General features: G+C 37.2%; 3 protein-coding genes across 4 annotated transcripts in view; 2 read left to right on the forward strand and 1 right to left on the reverse strand.

The window, feature by feature from the left end:
• The first annotated feature begins 984 nt into the window (after positions 1-984).
• lactb (lactamase, beta) lies at positions 985-5,962 on the forward strand. Of its 2 annotated transcripts, none has more exons than XM_056739941.1 (6): positions 985-1,440; positions 3,267-3,333; positions 3,450-3,640; positions 3,731-4,046; positions 4,417-4,582; positions 5,251-5,962. In XM_056739941.1, exons 1-6 carry the CDS (start codon positions 1,084-1,086, stop codon positions 5,771-5,773), a joined length of 1,620 nt encoding a protein of 539 aa, XP_056595919.1. In that variant the 5' UTR covers positions 985-1,083; the 3' UTR covers positions 5,774-5,962. The 2 variants fall into 2 exon arrangements, with proteins under 2 accessions (XP_056595919.1, XP_056595920.1); XM_056739942.1 differs by having other exon boundaries at positions 985-1,434.
• A 1,014-nt stretch (positions 5,963-6,976) lies between these two features.
• Positions 6,977-11,659, reverse strand: LOC130413732 (pro-neuregulin-4, membrane-bound isoform-like). The gene is made up of 5 exons (XM_056739138.1): positions 11,522-11,659; positions 10,873-10,951; positions 10,472-10,565; positions 9,985-10,137; positions 6,977-7,783 (listed from the first exon to the last, which is right to left on the reverse strand). Exons 2-5 carry the CDS (start codon positions 10,880-10,882, stop codon positions 7,714-7,716), a joined length of 327 nt encoding a protein of 108 aa, XP_056595116.1. The 5' UTR covers positions 10,883-10,951; positions 11,522-11,659; the 3' UTR covers positions 6,977-7,713.
• Positions 7,030-12,660, forward strand: part of tmem266 (transmembrane protein 266) — a 55,752-nt gene continuing 50,121 nt past the window's right edge. The window contains exon 1 of the mRNA XM_056739132.1: positions 7,030-7,112. The gene's annotated coding sequence lies outside the window, so the exon portion shown is untranslated. The remainder of the gene's footprint in view (positions 7,113-12,660) is intronic.

The raw sequence follows: 12,660 nt of genomic DNA on the forward strand, positions 1-12,660 counted from the left end.
CCATTGTCTGTAATGTTGTTTTCTGGACTACACGGGTGCTGTTGGTACTTCTACATGCAAGGTCATGATGCCTTATCTCTGTATTGACTTTGACCTTGTTATCAGCTATTTCAAATGTAAATAAACTATCATATAGTCTATGTCTGCCATGCAACAGTTGACTGTCTTCTTTAGCGTACAGATGTACTCATGTTTTAACCAATACTGCCATTGGTTTCATTTGAATACATAAACAATAGGAAGCAGAAACCAAGTGAACCTGTTTGTGGTGGGGAAAAAAAACTATTTCCACTTGTTTTTATGGAATGCATTAAAACACTTTCACATTTTCATTAACGTGAACGCAACGCGCATGTGCGCTGAACCTGTTCTTCGAGCATAAGCTTTACTCTCTTTTTCACGCTCATTTGGTTTAAATTGCATTCATTTACAGATTATTATAAGAAACGTTACAATTGAATTATTCAAGGTTCGATCAATCAGAAATCACATAACTTTACGGTAAAGTAACGAAGGATTAGTGATCGTGTTGTTCTTATATATTTCTTTAAAACATTTCTAATATATGAAATAACACTTCGTTTGTAATACAGCGCAATATGTTAAGCGATCTTTTATGATACGTATATTTAAATATTTTTATGCAACTTGTTACGCAGACATTTCGTTACCGGAAGCAGGTCGCAGTTGCAATTTATAAGGCGGAACCGCAAGACTCAAGTGTCGATTCCTGACGTCTGATTGGCTTGCGTTGTGCCATCAGCTGACTTGCGAGACTCCTCAGAATTTTTTATAATAAAGGTCTTTATATGTTAATGGTAGTCCAAACATAAATGATCCAGCCAAAAAATAAAACAATTGTATTCCTTATTATTTATTACTTAATAATTCTACAATAAATGTAATATAGAAATATATGTTTACGTATTTTAAAATGATTTGACCTATAAGCGACGGATGGCTTTTATTCTGGTAAATAATGTCCAGCTGTGTGCATTACCTTCAAACTGGCGTGAAGTCTTGTAATCCTTTTTTTAATTGGTTTTAAACACACATAATATTATTATTAGTTGTAAAACAGTCATGTATCGGCTGCTGTGTTCATCAAGGGGCCTCAAATGCACACAATGCAAATACAATGCGGAAACATCCGAGCGCTTCGTGTCTTTGTTTACTTCTAGATTGAAGTACAGAGATCACTTAATGATGCGAAGATTTATGTCAACACCCAGAAGATCCGACTTCTCCAACAACAGACAGTCCTTATGGTTACTGGGCATCGGGACAGGTTTCGTTCTGGCTCTGGGTCTGAAATATGCTGATTTTGTGTCCGAACGCTGTGAGTGTGACGTGCAGAAAACAAACAGAACTCATACTGACATAAAGTACACAAGTGCTATACAAGTCAGCAGAGACCTGATACAGCGGATAAAGGTACAGGTATCACATCAACGTTGTTATTTATGTTGTGTAACTCTTTCTCTTGGTTTAATTTGAGTTGGAAATAATGTTATTTTACTTAATAGTTTATTAAATGTATGATTTAAATCGTTTTAAATCTGAAATTGTTGTTTTTAAATGTTTGCATTGAATAATAATTGAATAATTGTGAATTAGGTTGTAAATAATATTAATTTGAATTTTTAATAGGTAAAACATTTACATTTATGACATATTTCACCAAATATCAACCATATTTTACATATTTAAGGACCAATTATTATGCATGTATGTATATGTGTACAGAGTGTATATACAGTGAGGGAAATATTAATTTGATCCTCTGCTGATTTTGTAAGTTTGAATGCGTACAAAGAAATGAAGGGTCTATAATTTTTATGGTAGGTTTATTTTAACTGATAGAGACAGAATATAAAAAATATTGGGGAAAAGGGCATTATATAAAGGTTATAAATTGATTTGTTTTTCAGTCAGTGAAATAAGTATTTGATCCCCGAGAAAAAAAAACATGGAGAAACCCTTGTTGGCAAGCACAAAGTTAAGACATTTCTGGTAGTTGGTCACAAGGTTTGCACATGTGTCAGTATACATTAAAGTCCACTCCTCTGTCAGTCTTTAAGGTTTCTTGGCTGTCGCTCAGCCAATTGGAGTTTGAGTCTGCTTCACAGATTTTCCAAAGGACTAGGGCAGGGCTCCTCAAATCTTACCCTGGAGGGCCGGAGCACTGCAGAGTTTTGCTCCAGCCCTGATCAAACACACCTGAGCAAGCTAATCAAGCTGTTCAGTATCGCTAGAAAATCACAGGTGTGCAAGTTTGATCAGGGTTGGATCTAAACTCTGCAGTGCTCCGGCCCTCCAGGGTAAGATTTGAATAGCCCTGGACTAGGGTCTAGTGACTGGCTAGGACATTTGATCTCCTTTAGCCACTCTTTGGTTGTCTTGGCAATATGTTTTGGGTCTTTTTCATGTTAAAGGCACATCCAAGACTCATCTTCAGTGATCTAGTTAAGTGGAGTAGGTTCGCGTCCAATATTTAACAGTACACTGGCCTGTCACCAGTAGGAGAGAAAAAGCCCTAAAGCAGATTGTTTCCAACACTGTGCTTCTCTGTAGGGATGCTGTTCTTGGGGTCTTAGTCAGCATTTCTCTCCATCCAAAAACAGGAGTCAATTTTGGTCTCACAGGACTTTCTCCAAAGCCTTTTCTGAATCATTTTGATGTTCATTGTCAAACTTCAGACGGGTCTTCTTGGGCAGGAGGACCTTTCGGGTGCTTCAGGATTTCAATCTATTGTGGCATAGCGTGTTACCAACGGTTTGCTTGCTAACTGTGGTCCCAACTGTCTTGAAATCATTAAAAAGCTTCTTCCGTGTAGTTCGGGGTTGATCTTTAACCATTCTCTTGATCATCTTTACCCCATTGGGGAAATCTTGCATGGAGCTCCAGACCAAGGGCAATTGATAGTTATTTTTTTATTTCTTCTATTTCGAAATAATAGCATCAACAGTTGTCTCCTTCTCACAAAGCTTCTGTCTGTAGCCTATTCAAGGTTTGTGCAGGTCTACAATCTCGTCCCTTACATCCTTTGAAACCTATGAGGTTTTGACCATGGTGGTGGAGAGGTTGAAATGGAAGATATATATATACACATATACATATGCTCCGTTTACACGAAATCCTACTTTTTATTATGTATTAACATTACATATATGCAGATGAAATATGACTGACCCACTGCTTTATTTTACCAAATGTCTTACAGTGAAGTTCAGAATGACTTACAGATATGAACTATGATTTTTCAGGATGAAGTTGGAGCTCCAGGGATAGTTGTTGGTGTTTCTGTTGATGGCAGTCCAGTCTGGTGTGAAGGTATATATCTGTGTGTTTCTATCTTCTATTGCACATTTAAACCTAATTTAATCTCAAACACCTAATAATTGTTTATTGGCTATCATAGTTACAAGTCTATGGATGCTGTTTTGTAGGGGTTGGCTATGCAGATTTGGAGAACAGAGTACCTTGTGGTCCAGAAACAGTTATGAGAATCGCCAGCATCAGTAAACCTCTGACCGCAGCAGCCATCGCTCGACTTTGGGAGGAGGGCAAGATAAATCTCGATGCCCCTGTGCAAAAATATGTCCCCGAGTTCCCCGAAAAACAATTTGAGGGAGAAAAAGTGAGTGCATCTGTTTTTACCTCGTTTGGTTCAATTTGCGGTTTTGTGTAACTCGGAGCCAAAGTGTTTCTGGGTTTGTCCTTAAACCAGGTCACAATAACATCTCGAATGCTGCTGTCTCACTTGAGTGGCATCCGTCACTACGAAAAAGACGCTAAGAAAGTGAGAGAGGACAAAGAGAAAGCAAAGCGTCTTCTGAAGCCCCCAGAGAAGAAAGACCAGAAGGACACTGGCGAAAACAAAGAGAAGCCACGAACGGAGGACAGCAGCGCTAAAAGTAAAGAGGCCAAAGGACGGCAGAGGATAAAAGAGATTGAGCAGAAGGAGTACTACCTCAAAGAGAGCTTTGAGAATGTCATCCAGGCTTTGGACTTATTCAAAGACGATCCTTTGATTTTTAAACCCGGTATGCTTGTGTCCATGCATAGAACAAAGCATAGTTAATGTCTCCCAAATTGTATTTAAACTGCCTGTCGAATAGAGAAATGTTATGGAGAGAAAAGAGTGATAAATGTCTCTAAATGAATTGATAATTTTTTAGGATTTTTTCAAGATCTGTTGATCTTGACTTTTAAAAAAAAGAAATTATTTGTTTTTTTATTTACCTTCATGTTATTCTCATGGGAAACCAACAGGAACACAAAACGACAGCATTTTTCATTGACGTATCTTTTCTGTTCTTAACACCAAGCTATCAAATGGCCACAAAGATCATATGGGCGATTTTATATGGGTTTATATAAATAGCAAGTAAAGGTGTCGTTCTTTGATCCTAGGGACTACATTCCTTTATTCCACACACGCCTTTACACTGCTGAGCACTGTGGTGGAGAGAGCAGCCGGTCAGCGCTTCCTCGACCACATGATGATGATGTTCCGTGAGCTGGGCATGCTCAACACCGTTCCGGATGAGAACGACCCCATCATCTACAACCGCTCAAGGTACTTTAAGAGATGCTGAAGTCATGTTGAAATCTTCCGTTCTTGTACGCATACAATAAATTCTCTTCATAATGTATTGTAATGCATACCATTCAAATCTATGTTGATATTCTTGGTCTAAGATATGGTTGATTTCTTAAATGCAAGTCTAAGGGGTATTTTCTGCATGTTTTAATGTCCATGATGGCCAACGTTTTTTGATTTAACCCAATGATCGGGACTACTTCAAAAAACATGGGGGTTTCTCACGATTCAGATCCAGAAGTCTACAATGAGGCTTGTCAATGGATATTTTTGGTGTTGTATGATTTTGGAAGTGTTGTAAGAAGTGTTTGCATGATTTTGGAAATTTTGTGTATATCTTATTTACCATCATTCAATTATATTTGGATGGTTGTACGTATATCTTGACATGACTGTATGTTGACCACGCTGCTCTCTATTGGCTTAAGTATTAGTCAAAGAAAAACCTAAAGCACAAAATAGAAACACACTGTATAAGCGCACCTACTTTCAACAAACTGCCTATCTTGATGTTTTGTTACACAAATAGTGTGAGACCGGGGACATTGCTAATGTAATATGTAGCATAAGAGGTTTCTGTATGATCTAAAGCAGCAGTTATCACAAATTATGATGAATGCCATAACATCCCCTCTCTCCTCCAGATTCTACCATCTAAATAAGAAAGGTCGTATTGTAAACTGCCCCTACGTAGACAATTCATACAAATGGGCCGGAGGTGGGTTTCTGTCCACTGTTGGGGACCTTCTGGTCTTTGGAAACGCTTTGCTCTACAGTTATCAGATTGCAGAACTGAAGAACGCAGACGGACTGCTACCTGGCTTCCTCAAACCCCGGACGGCCCAAGCCATGTGGGCGCCGGTGGACAAAACGGAGGCATCGTGGGATAAAGACGGAACGTACGCCCAGGGCTGGCTGGTCGTAGAGAAGCTGCAGAAATACGGCCAGTGCCGCAATCGCAGACATTACGTCTCGCACACAGGGGGCGCTGTGGGGGCCAGTAGTGTTTTACTGGTGTTACCCGGAGAGAGCTCACCGGGTGTGGATGGGAAGCGTTGCCCTCCACAAGGTGTGGTGGTGACCATCATCACCAACATGCAGTCAGTCGGGCTCAATACCACCGCTCTGAAGATCGCCCAGGAGTTCGACAGCGCCAGGGACAAATAAAATTACGACTGATTGTTAAAGTTTGCACTTACACTGCAGTATTTGTGTGTCTCGTGGGGTGTTCCTATGTTTACAATGCTGAGGTGTTGCCATGCCTCCGTTTTTATTGCACTGTTGTGCCAAGTGATCATTTTGATAGATACATACGTGATCTTTCTAATACGTTTAATAAATGTACAATGAAAATCATTGGTTTTGCTCAGCCTGGTCATTATTCATATTTATAATACCTAAAAAAAATTCTTCCACAATTGCTTTTTCGATGGACCGGACATGCGCTCAGCAATGTTTTTCTGAAAGAATGACATCACATGATTTAAATAGCATATTACTGTACTGCTCTTCATATTTTTTTTGCAGTATGATGTATGCACATGACTGAATTAATGTAGTTCACAGTGCAAAGACCTGACTGCCAAGAGTTTAGGTTTTTATTACAAAAATCCATCCGAAACTCCAAACATTTTTTTTAGTTGATCATATTTTTGGCTTGCGGAACTACAGTGCACATTAAAGCAACACAACCCAATTCTTTAATAACAAAATGATTGTATAAGATTAGATTTTTGATATCAGTGCTAAAGGAATATTATTTAGAGGCTCTTATATTTTGCTAAGATATAATGAAGAGATTTTTCCTTTGATTAATTACTTTTGACTGATCCGTGTAAAGATGTCAGGTGACCACAGTGTGGCATACTTCTTTTTGAAATGTTAATCTTGGTTAACTGCACACAAAAAAGGATTTATTCTTAAGTAGGCAGTACAGTGGTAGTTTTGTTTGCTGATACTTTGATTTGCGTTAGACTTGTTGTTGTACTTTGAAATCACCACTAGATAGAAACACTGTCACACGTTCCCGACGAGGTACGTATCTCGATTATCTACGAATTTGTTTTTATTTTATAATTATTTTAAATTTTATTTATTCATGAAATATTTTTTTTGTCACATGCAAATTGTGGCCCATGTTTGTCGTTGATTTAGGTGATTTTAGCTTTTATGTTTTAAATAAGTAAAGTGAAACTATTGTCATGCCTTTAATTGTCTCAGTCGTCTGCGGTTTGTGTTATTGTCAGGTTCACGTCAGATGATTGTCACATTTCAGTATCTGTATGTAATTAACTTTGAGTGACAGCACACTGTTTATGACGTAAGCTACATCACAGACGTTGTGTTGCTAATTTAATTATTTAAAATATGTATAGATTTGCATTTTATTTTTGGCTGCTAAACACTCATTTATCTTTTTTTACAGCTCCAGTTCTCCTTTTAATTACATAGAAAACATCTGTCCAGAAATTCTGCTGAGTAATATTCAGGAGTAAAATAACAGGAGGTTAGTAAAAAATGACACAGTATTTTGTATGTTTTTGTGGTAAAATATTAATAGCCGGTCAAATTTACACCCAAAAATGAAAATTCTGTCATCATTTACTCACTCTCAAGTTGTTCCAAACATTAATACACTTTTTGTTATGTTGAACATAATGAACGATATTTGGAAAATGTACATTTCTGGAACATCATGGGCTACCATAGAAGGAAAAAATATTGTAGGCATAACATAGTATTCATGACAGACAATTTCAACAAAATTCATGTGACTTTTCTGTAAGGGTGTCTTGAAATGTATTTTTTGGTCTAAAGTAAATATTCATTTCTGTGGGATCTGCACCCTCTTGGCGAAATTTTAAATGATAGTTGTATGTGACAGAATTACCATTTACAAAGTTTTAACAAAGAAAGATGTTTCGTTATGTGATACTTTGAGCTACTAAACCAAAGATTTGTGCAAACTGACACACATTTTCACATGCAAGACCAGGAGACCTCCACAGGTAATGCTCAGAGGATTCTCAATTGTAGCGGTTTCACTGCTGTTTGCCTCTTTTAACCCCAATGAGTCCACGTGTCGAATCACACAATAATACAAAATATCACACTGTTGGATTTTCTCTCTGGTACTTTTCTTGACATTTCGGTTGCCTTTGGGGAGATCTCTTCATTCTGGTAATAAATAGACAAGAAGGTTTTGTAATCCACCAGTGTATTAGATGATATTTACACACTCATGCTTGGCCAGATATGCCTGGTTTAAGAGAATAGGTCACCCAAAAACAATCTTTTTGTCAACATTTTCTTCAATCAAGCATTTCCAAAATAAACACATCTTTCTGAAGTTGAACACAACTCATATATGTTTGCTAACTTTTCATTTAGTTAAATCAACAGAGATTAAAAACTTTCAAGCAAACAAAAATAACATAAATATAGCACAAAACTACTTTAGGAAACTTGCTGTATGTAAAACTTTCCTGTAGTGTTGCAGCAGGTTGGCCAGTAACTTACTGTATATTTCATTACTTTCCTATTAGTACTGTTTTCAATTTGACTTAAACTTTACTTTAACCAGAATTAAAACACTTTGACTTTTGAGATTCAAAATGAGCAAGAAGGAACTGGTCTCATTACTGGCATTAGCAAAGCATCAGTAAAAAGACGGCATTCTTCCTAAGCATTTTTGTCTTGTTTTCTAGTAAAAATATTTAATACTTCCTAAATTACGATGCATTTACATAACAAAAAAGTGATCTTGTATTATGAAAGAAAATGGTAGAACTAGGTATGTTTCTGTTTAAAACTAAATTGTAAATGAAATCTACAATAAGTTACTGGCAAGTTTTACATAGCACTTACGGTGGTGTGAAATATTTGCCCCCTTCCAGATTTTTTTTTTGTTGCATATTTGTAATGCTTAAATGATTCAGATCATCAAACTCATTTTTTTGTTTCTCAAAGAAACCAGAGTAAATACAAAATGCAGTTTTTAAATGTTGGTTTTATATATTAAAGGAAAAAACAATCCAAACATTTCTGACCCTATATGAAAAAGTAATTGCCCCCCTTGATAAATCATGAATTGACTGCGATGAATTGAATAACTTTCACCAGCCACACTCAAGCCTAAATACTGCCAGACCTCTTGAATCAAGAAATCACTTAAGTAGAACCTGTCTGACAAACTGAAGTCTGACAACACATCATGCCTGGATCTAAAGAAACGATGAAAAACAAAGTAATTGAAACTCCAGCGAACCACAGTGAGACCCATTATCCACAAATGAAGAAAGCATGGAACAGTGGTAAACCGTCCCAGGAGTGGTCGGCCCACCAAAATTACTCCAAGAGCTCAACGACGACTCGTCCAGGAGTTCATAAAAGATCCCAGAACAACATCTAAATAACATGTTGATGATCCCCAAAACATTTGGGCAAATATTCTGTAGACTGAGACAAAGGTTGAAATTTTGGAAGGTGTGTGTCCCATTACATAACACCGTATTCATAAAAAGAACATCATACTAACAGTCAAACATGGTGGAGGTAGCGTGATGGTCTGGGCCTGCAATGCAGCTTCAGGACCTGGATGACTGGACATAATTGATGGAACCATGAACTCTGCGCTCTACCAGAAAATCCTAAAAGAGAATGTCCGGCCATCGGTTTGTGACCTCAAGCTTAAACGCACTTGGGTGATGCAGCAGGACAATGAAACAAAACACACCAGCAATTCCACCTCTGAATGGCTAAAAAAATCGAAATAAAAGTTTTGGAGTGGCTTAGTCAAAGTCTGGACTTAAATCCAGTTGAAATGCTGTGGCATGACCTTTAAAAGGCCAAAGACCCTCCATTGTGGCTGAATTAAAACAATTCTGCTAAGAAGAGTGGGCCAAAACTCCTCCACAGCGATGTGAAAGACTTGGGTTGCACAACTACTTTTTAAGTTTTATGGGGCTTTTTCACATAGGGTCAGAAATGTTTGGATATTTTTTCCCTTAATAAATAAAACTATGATTTAAAAACTGCATTTTGTATTTACTCTGGTTTTCTTTGAGTAATATATATATTTTTTGATCTGAATCATTTGAGCATGACAAATATAAATAAATAAAAATCCAGAAGCGTTCAAATTCTTTTTCAAACCACTGTTGGTACTTTTAAGGTACATTTCTGTTAATGTTGCAGTTTGCCATGCACGTTCTGGTTCTCGTGACCTCAATTGTTTGGGGAAAAATGTGGTCGGACATTCTTTAAAATACATTCTTTTGTGTTCTGCAGAAAAAAAGTCATAGGGCCCGTAAAGGCATGAGGGCGAGAACATGTTGACGTAACCTGAATTCAGTGTAAAGAAACAGTGCGTCACTCACTTGTAGATGTAATATATGACCACGCAGAGCACTACTATGATGAGAAGCGCGATGATGACTGTGGCTGCGATCATTCCCTTCTCCTCACTGCTGTGTGAGAAACTGAACAGCTGAAACTGCTCACATCTGCTGCCCTCATAGTTTGCACTGCACCTACAGGACACCAAACAGCGCAGATTAATATATCTGACTTCCACTGACCCCAAAGGGTATTTGGAGACTTCAGGAATGTCAAAAATGAATAACAGCCATTGCGGTAGAAAATGTAAATTCTTACAGTGGTATTGGTTTTTAAACACAGTTTAAAGAGCCGGTTAAAAGTCATTTAAAAAGAGACGCAGAGCTAGAATAATTTTTTTTGCAGCGGCCACTTTTGCCGTTTGTTGCAAACAAAATCTTGTTCTATAAACTTATTCTAGCTCTCATTGTCACGTTGTATAGTTGTCATTCAGATAGAATAGAACATTCCGTACACGCAAACACTTACACACAAGTGGGTGTAGACACAGAGTGTATTCTAAAGCACGTTCCTCCATTCATACAAAAGTTGACTTCTGACCCAGTGCAAGGGTCTCCATGTTCTGAAAAGAAATAAACAATGTAAGTGAATACAGATGGCATAGAAGATGCATTGTTTATTTATGTAACTCCTTTTTACTGTTGTGTTTAGCATTTTCTTATTTCGCATATATTCACTGAAAATAAAGTTGCATGATATAGTGGCCAATAATCGGTTTCAGTCGATAAAAGCAATTGTTTAAAAGTGTGCATCACTAATAGATATATGATGTTATGTGATTATATGAGTTTGGACATACAGCATTAGAAAAAATTAAGTTGTCGTTTGTTTATACTTTATACTTCAATTTTTTGTGTGTGTTTTATTACCTGCCATCATTGAAAGTCAATTTGAGTCAATTTTGCGTTCTTATCTGAATTATATCTTAGAGCAGACAGGTACGATCACCTGAGGAAAAAATGCATTGCATGATTACAGATGAAGTGCATCACACTATTAAGTAACTTGACAGTAGGTTGCTACTGTAATAACTTTTCATGCGTAATAAATTCATGCTTTTTATTGAGCATTTCAATTAATATCAATCAAACTGCAGTTGGTTTGTTTTGATTTAAGACTTGATAACAAAAGATACAGCTAACTTACACAATAAAACACAATTAAACATGATAACAATAAAAAAAAACATGATTTTTGAAATTGTTAACAACAGAGTTATCTCATTTTGGAACCAAAATCTTCATATATACCTTAAATATTTTAGAATACCATGATTAGCCTACTTTATATAAAGTGTAACAATATTCAAATTATGTAGGTTAAAAGTCATTTATATCTTAGAATCCAAATTTCTAACATGAAATATGTCACTTTAAACTTAACAGCCAAATTTTATTATTGAAAGGTACGATTATCTCAGCAGTTTCTCTTTGACTAAATAGAGAGCACATTGAAATCTTTTGCTCAGCTCTCTGAATTGCTACATTTCTAAGTGTTCTTTAAAACAAAATCACCTACCGTCTTAACCTTGCGTGTCTTCTAGTGTTTCAGGAGATCTCAACAATGTCTCACGTTGAGCTCAGAGTCAAGACTGCAATGAAAATCAATATAAACCCTAACATTTGAGTCAAATGATATGTGTTCTGCAATCCACATAATTTCTTACTTCTATACATTAACTGTATGTCACAATTCTCTCTCTGTTTTTTGTATTTCTCCAAAGGAAGTATAGAAGAAACTTGATACAGAAACCCAACTGAGAATGTCATGATGGCATCTGAGCAATGAAAGAGCGACGCGGCTGATAAACGTTATCTCTGGGAATCGCTTACTACAAACAATATTTCTATATACGATAACTTGTCTGTCTAAAGACTCACCGAGGCTTCAGTGTTTAATGCTGACTTGATATCCTGAAGTCATGCTGTGTTTTAATAGAAAATTAAGAACGACTCACCTTCTAGGTCAAATCCAGCACAGGTGAGTCACCTCGTCTTCCTCAAATAACTCTTAAGCTCAACGTCACCATGGGGATTGCAGTCACACAAGCGTTGTGGGCGGATCTCTTTGAGCGCAAAAATGTGGTGATTGCTGTTTGTCCACATTTTGTGAATGGAACGATTCTCATTAGCTCAGACGTGCGTTGGCAGAGCGACGTTGAAAGTTAATTTACAGGGAATTACCCGCCGTTGCATCACAAAACTATGAAACATATTCACTTTTTGCAGGGTAGAAAGTAGTTTCAGGAGGCGCATCACCATATTTTCAACACTTTTGTCTTTGCTGTCGAGCAAGTCAAATCTAATGTTTTGTTAAACTTCCGGTTTCTTCAGATGTATTTTTAGCAGCTGTTTGGAAGTGTAAGTGTTGCTTAAACTAGTGTTACGAGCAGTTGTGGTCCAGAAATCATCTTTTCTTAGAGACTGCTTTCCTCTGTTTGTTTAGGCCGGCTGGGTTTGGTGTCAGTCTCGGGTATGTCAGGTATGCCTAATGGGGAAGTTCTGTGGACGCCACAGGTACGTGAGGAATCGTGGGAACTTTGCAGACTGTAATCAGTTTGTTTACATTCCTCGCTTAAAGGGAATGTGAGAGACAAAAGATGACGTGGTATTGAGTCATCGAAAACCGTTAGAACGGAATCGTGATATTTTTGGTAA

This window comes from Triplophysa dalaica, chromosome 24 (assembly GCF_015846415.1).
Source record: "Triplophysa dalaica isolate WHDGS20190420 chromosome 24, ASM1584641v1, whole genome shotgun sequence".
Taxonomy (NCBI): domain Eukaryota; kingdom Metazoa; phylum Chordata; class Actinopteri; order Cypriniformes; family Nemacheilidae; genus Triplophysa; species Triplophysa dalaica.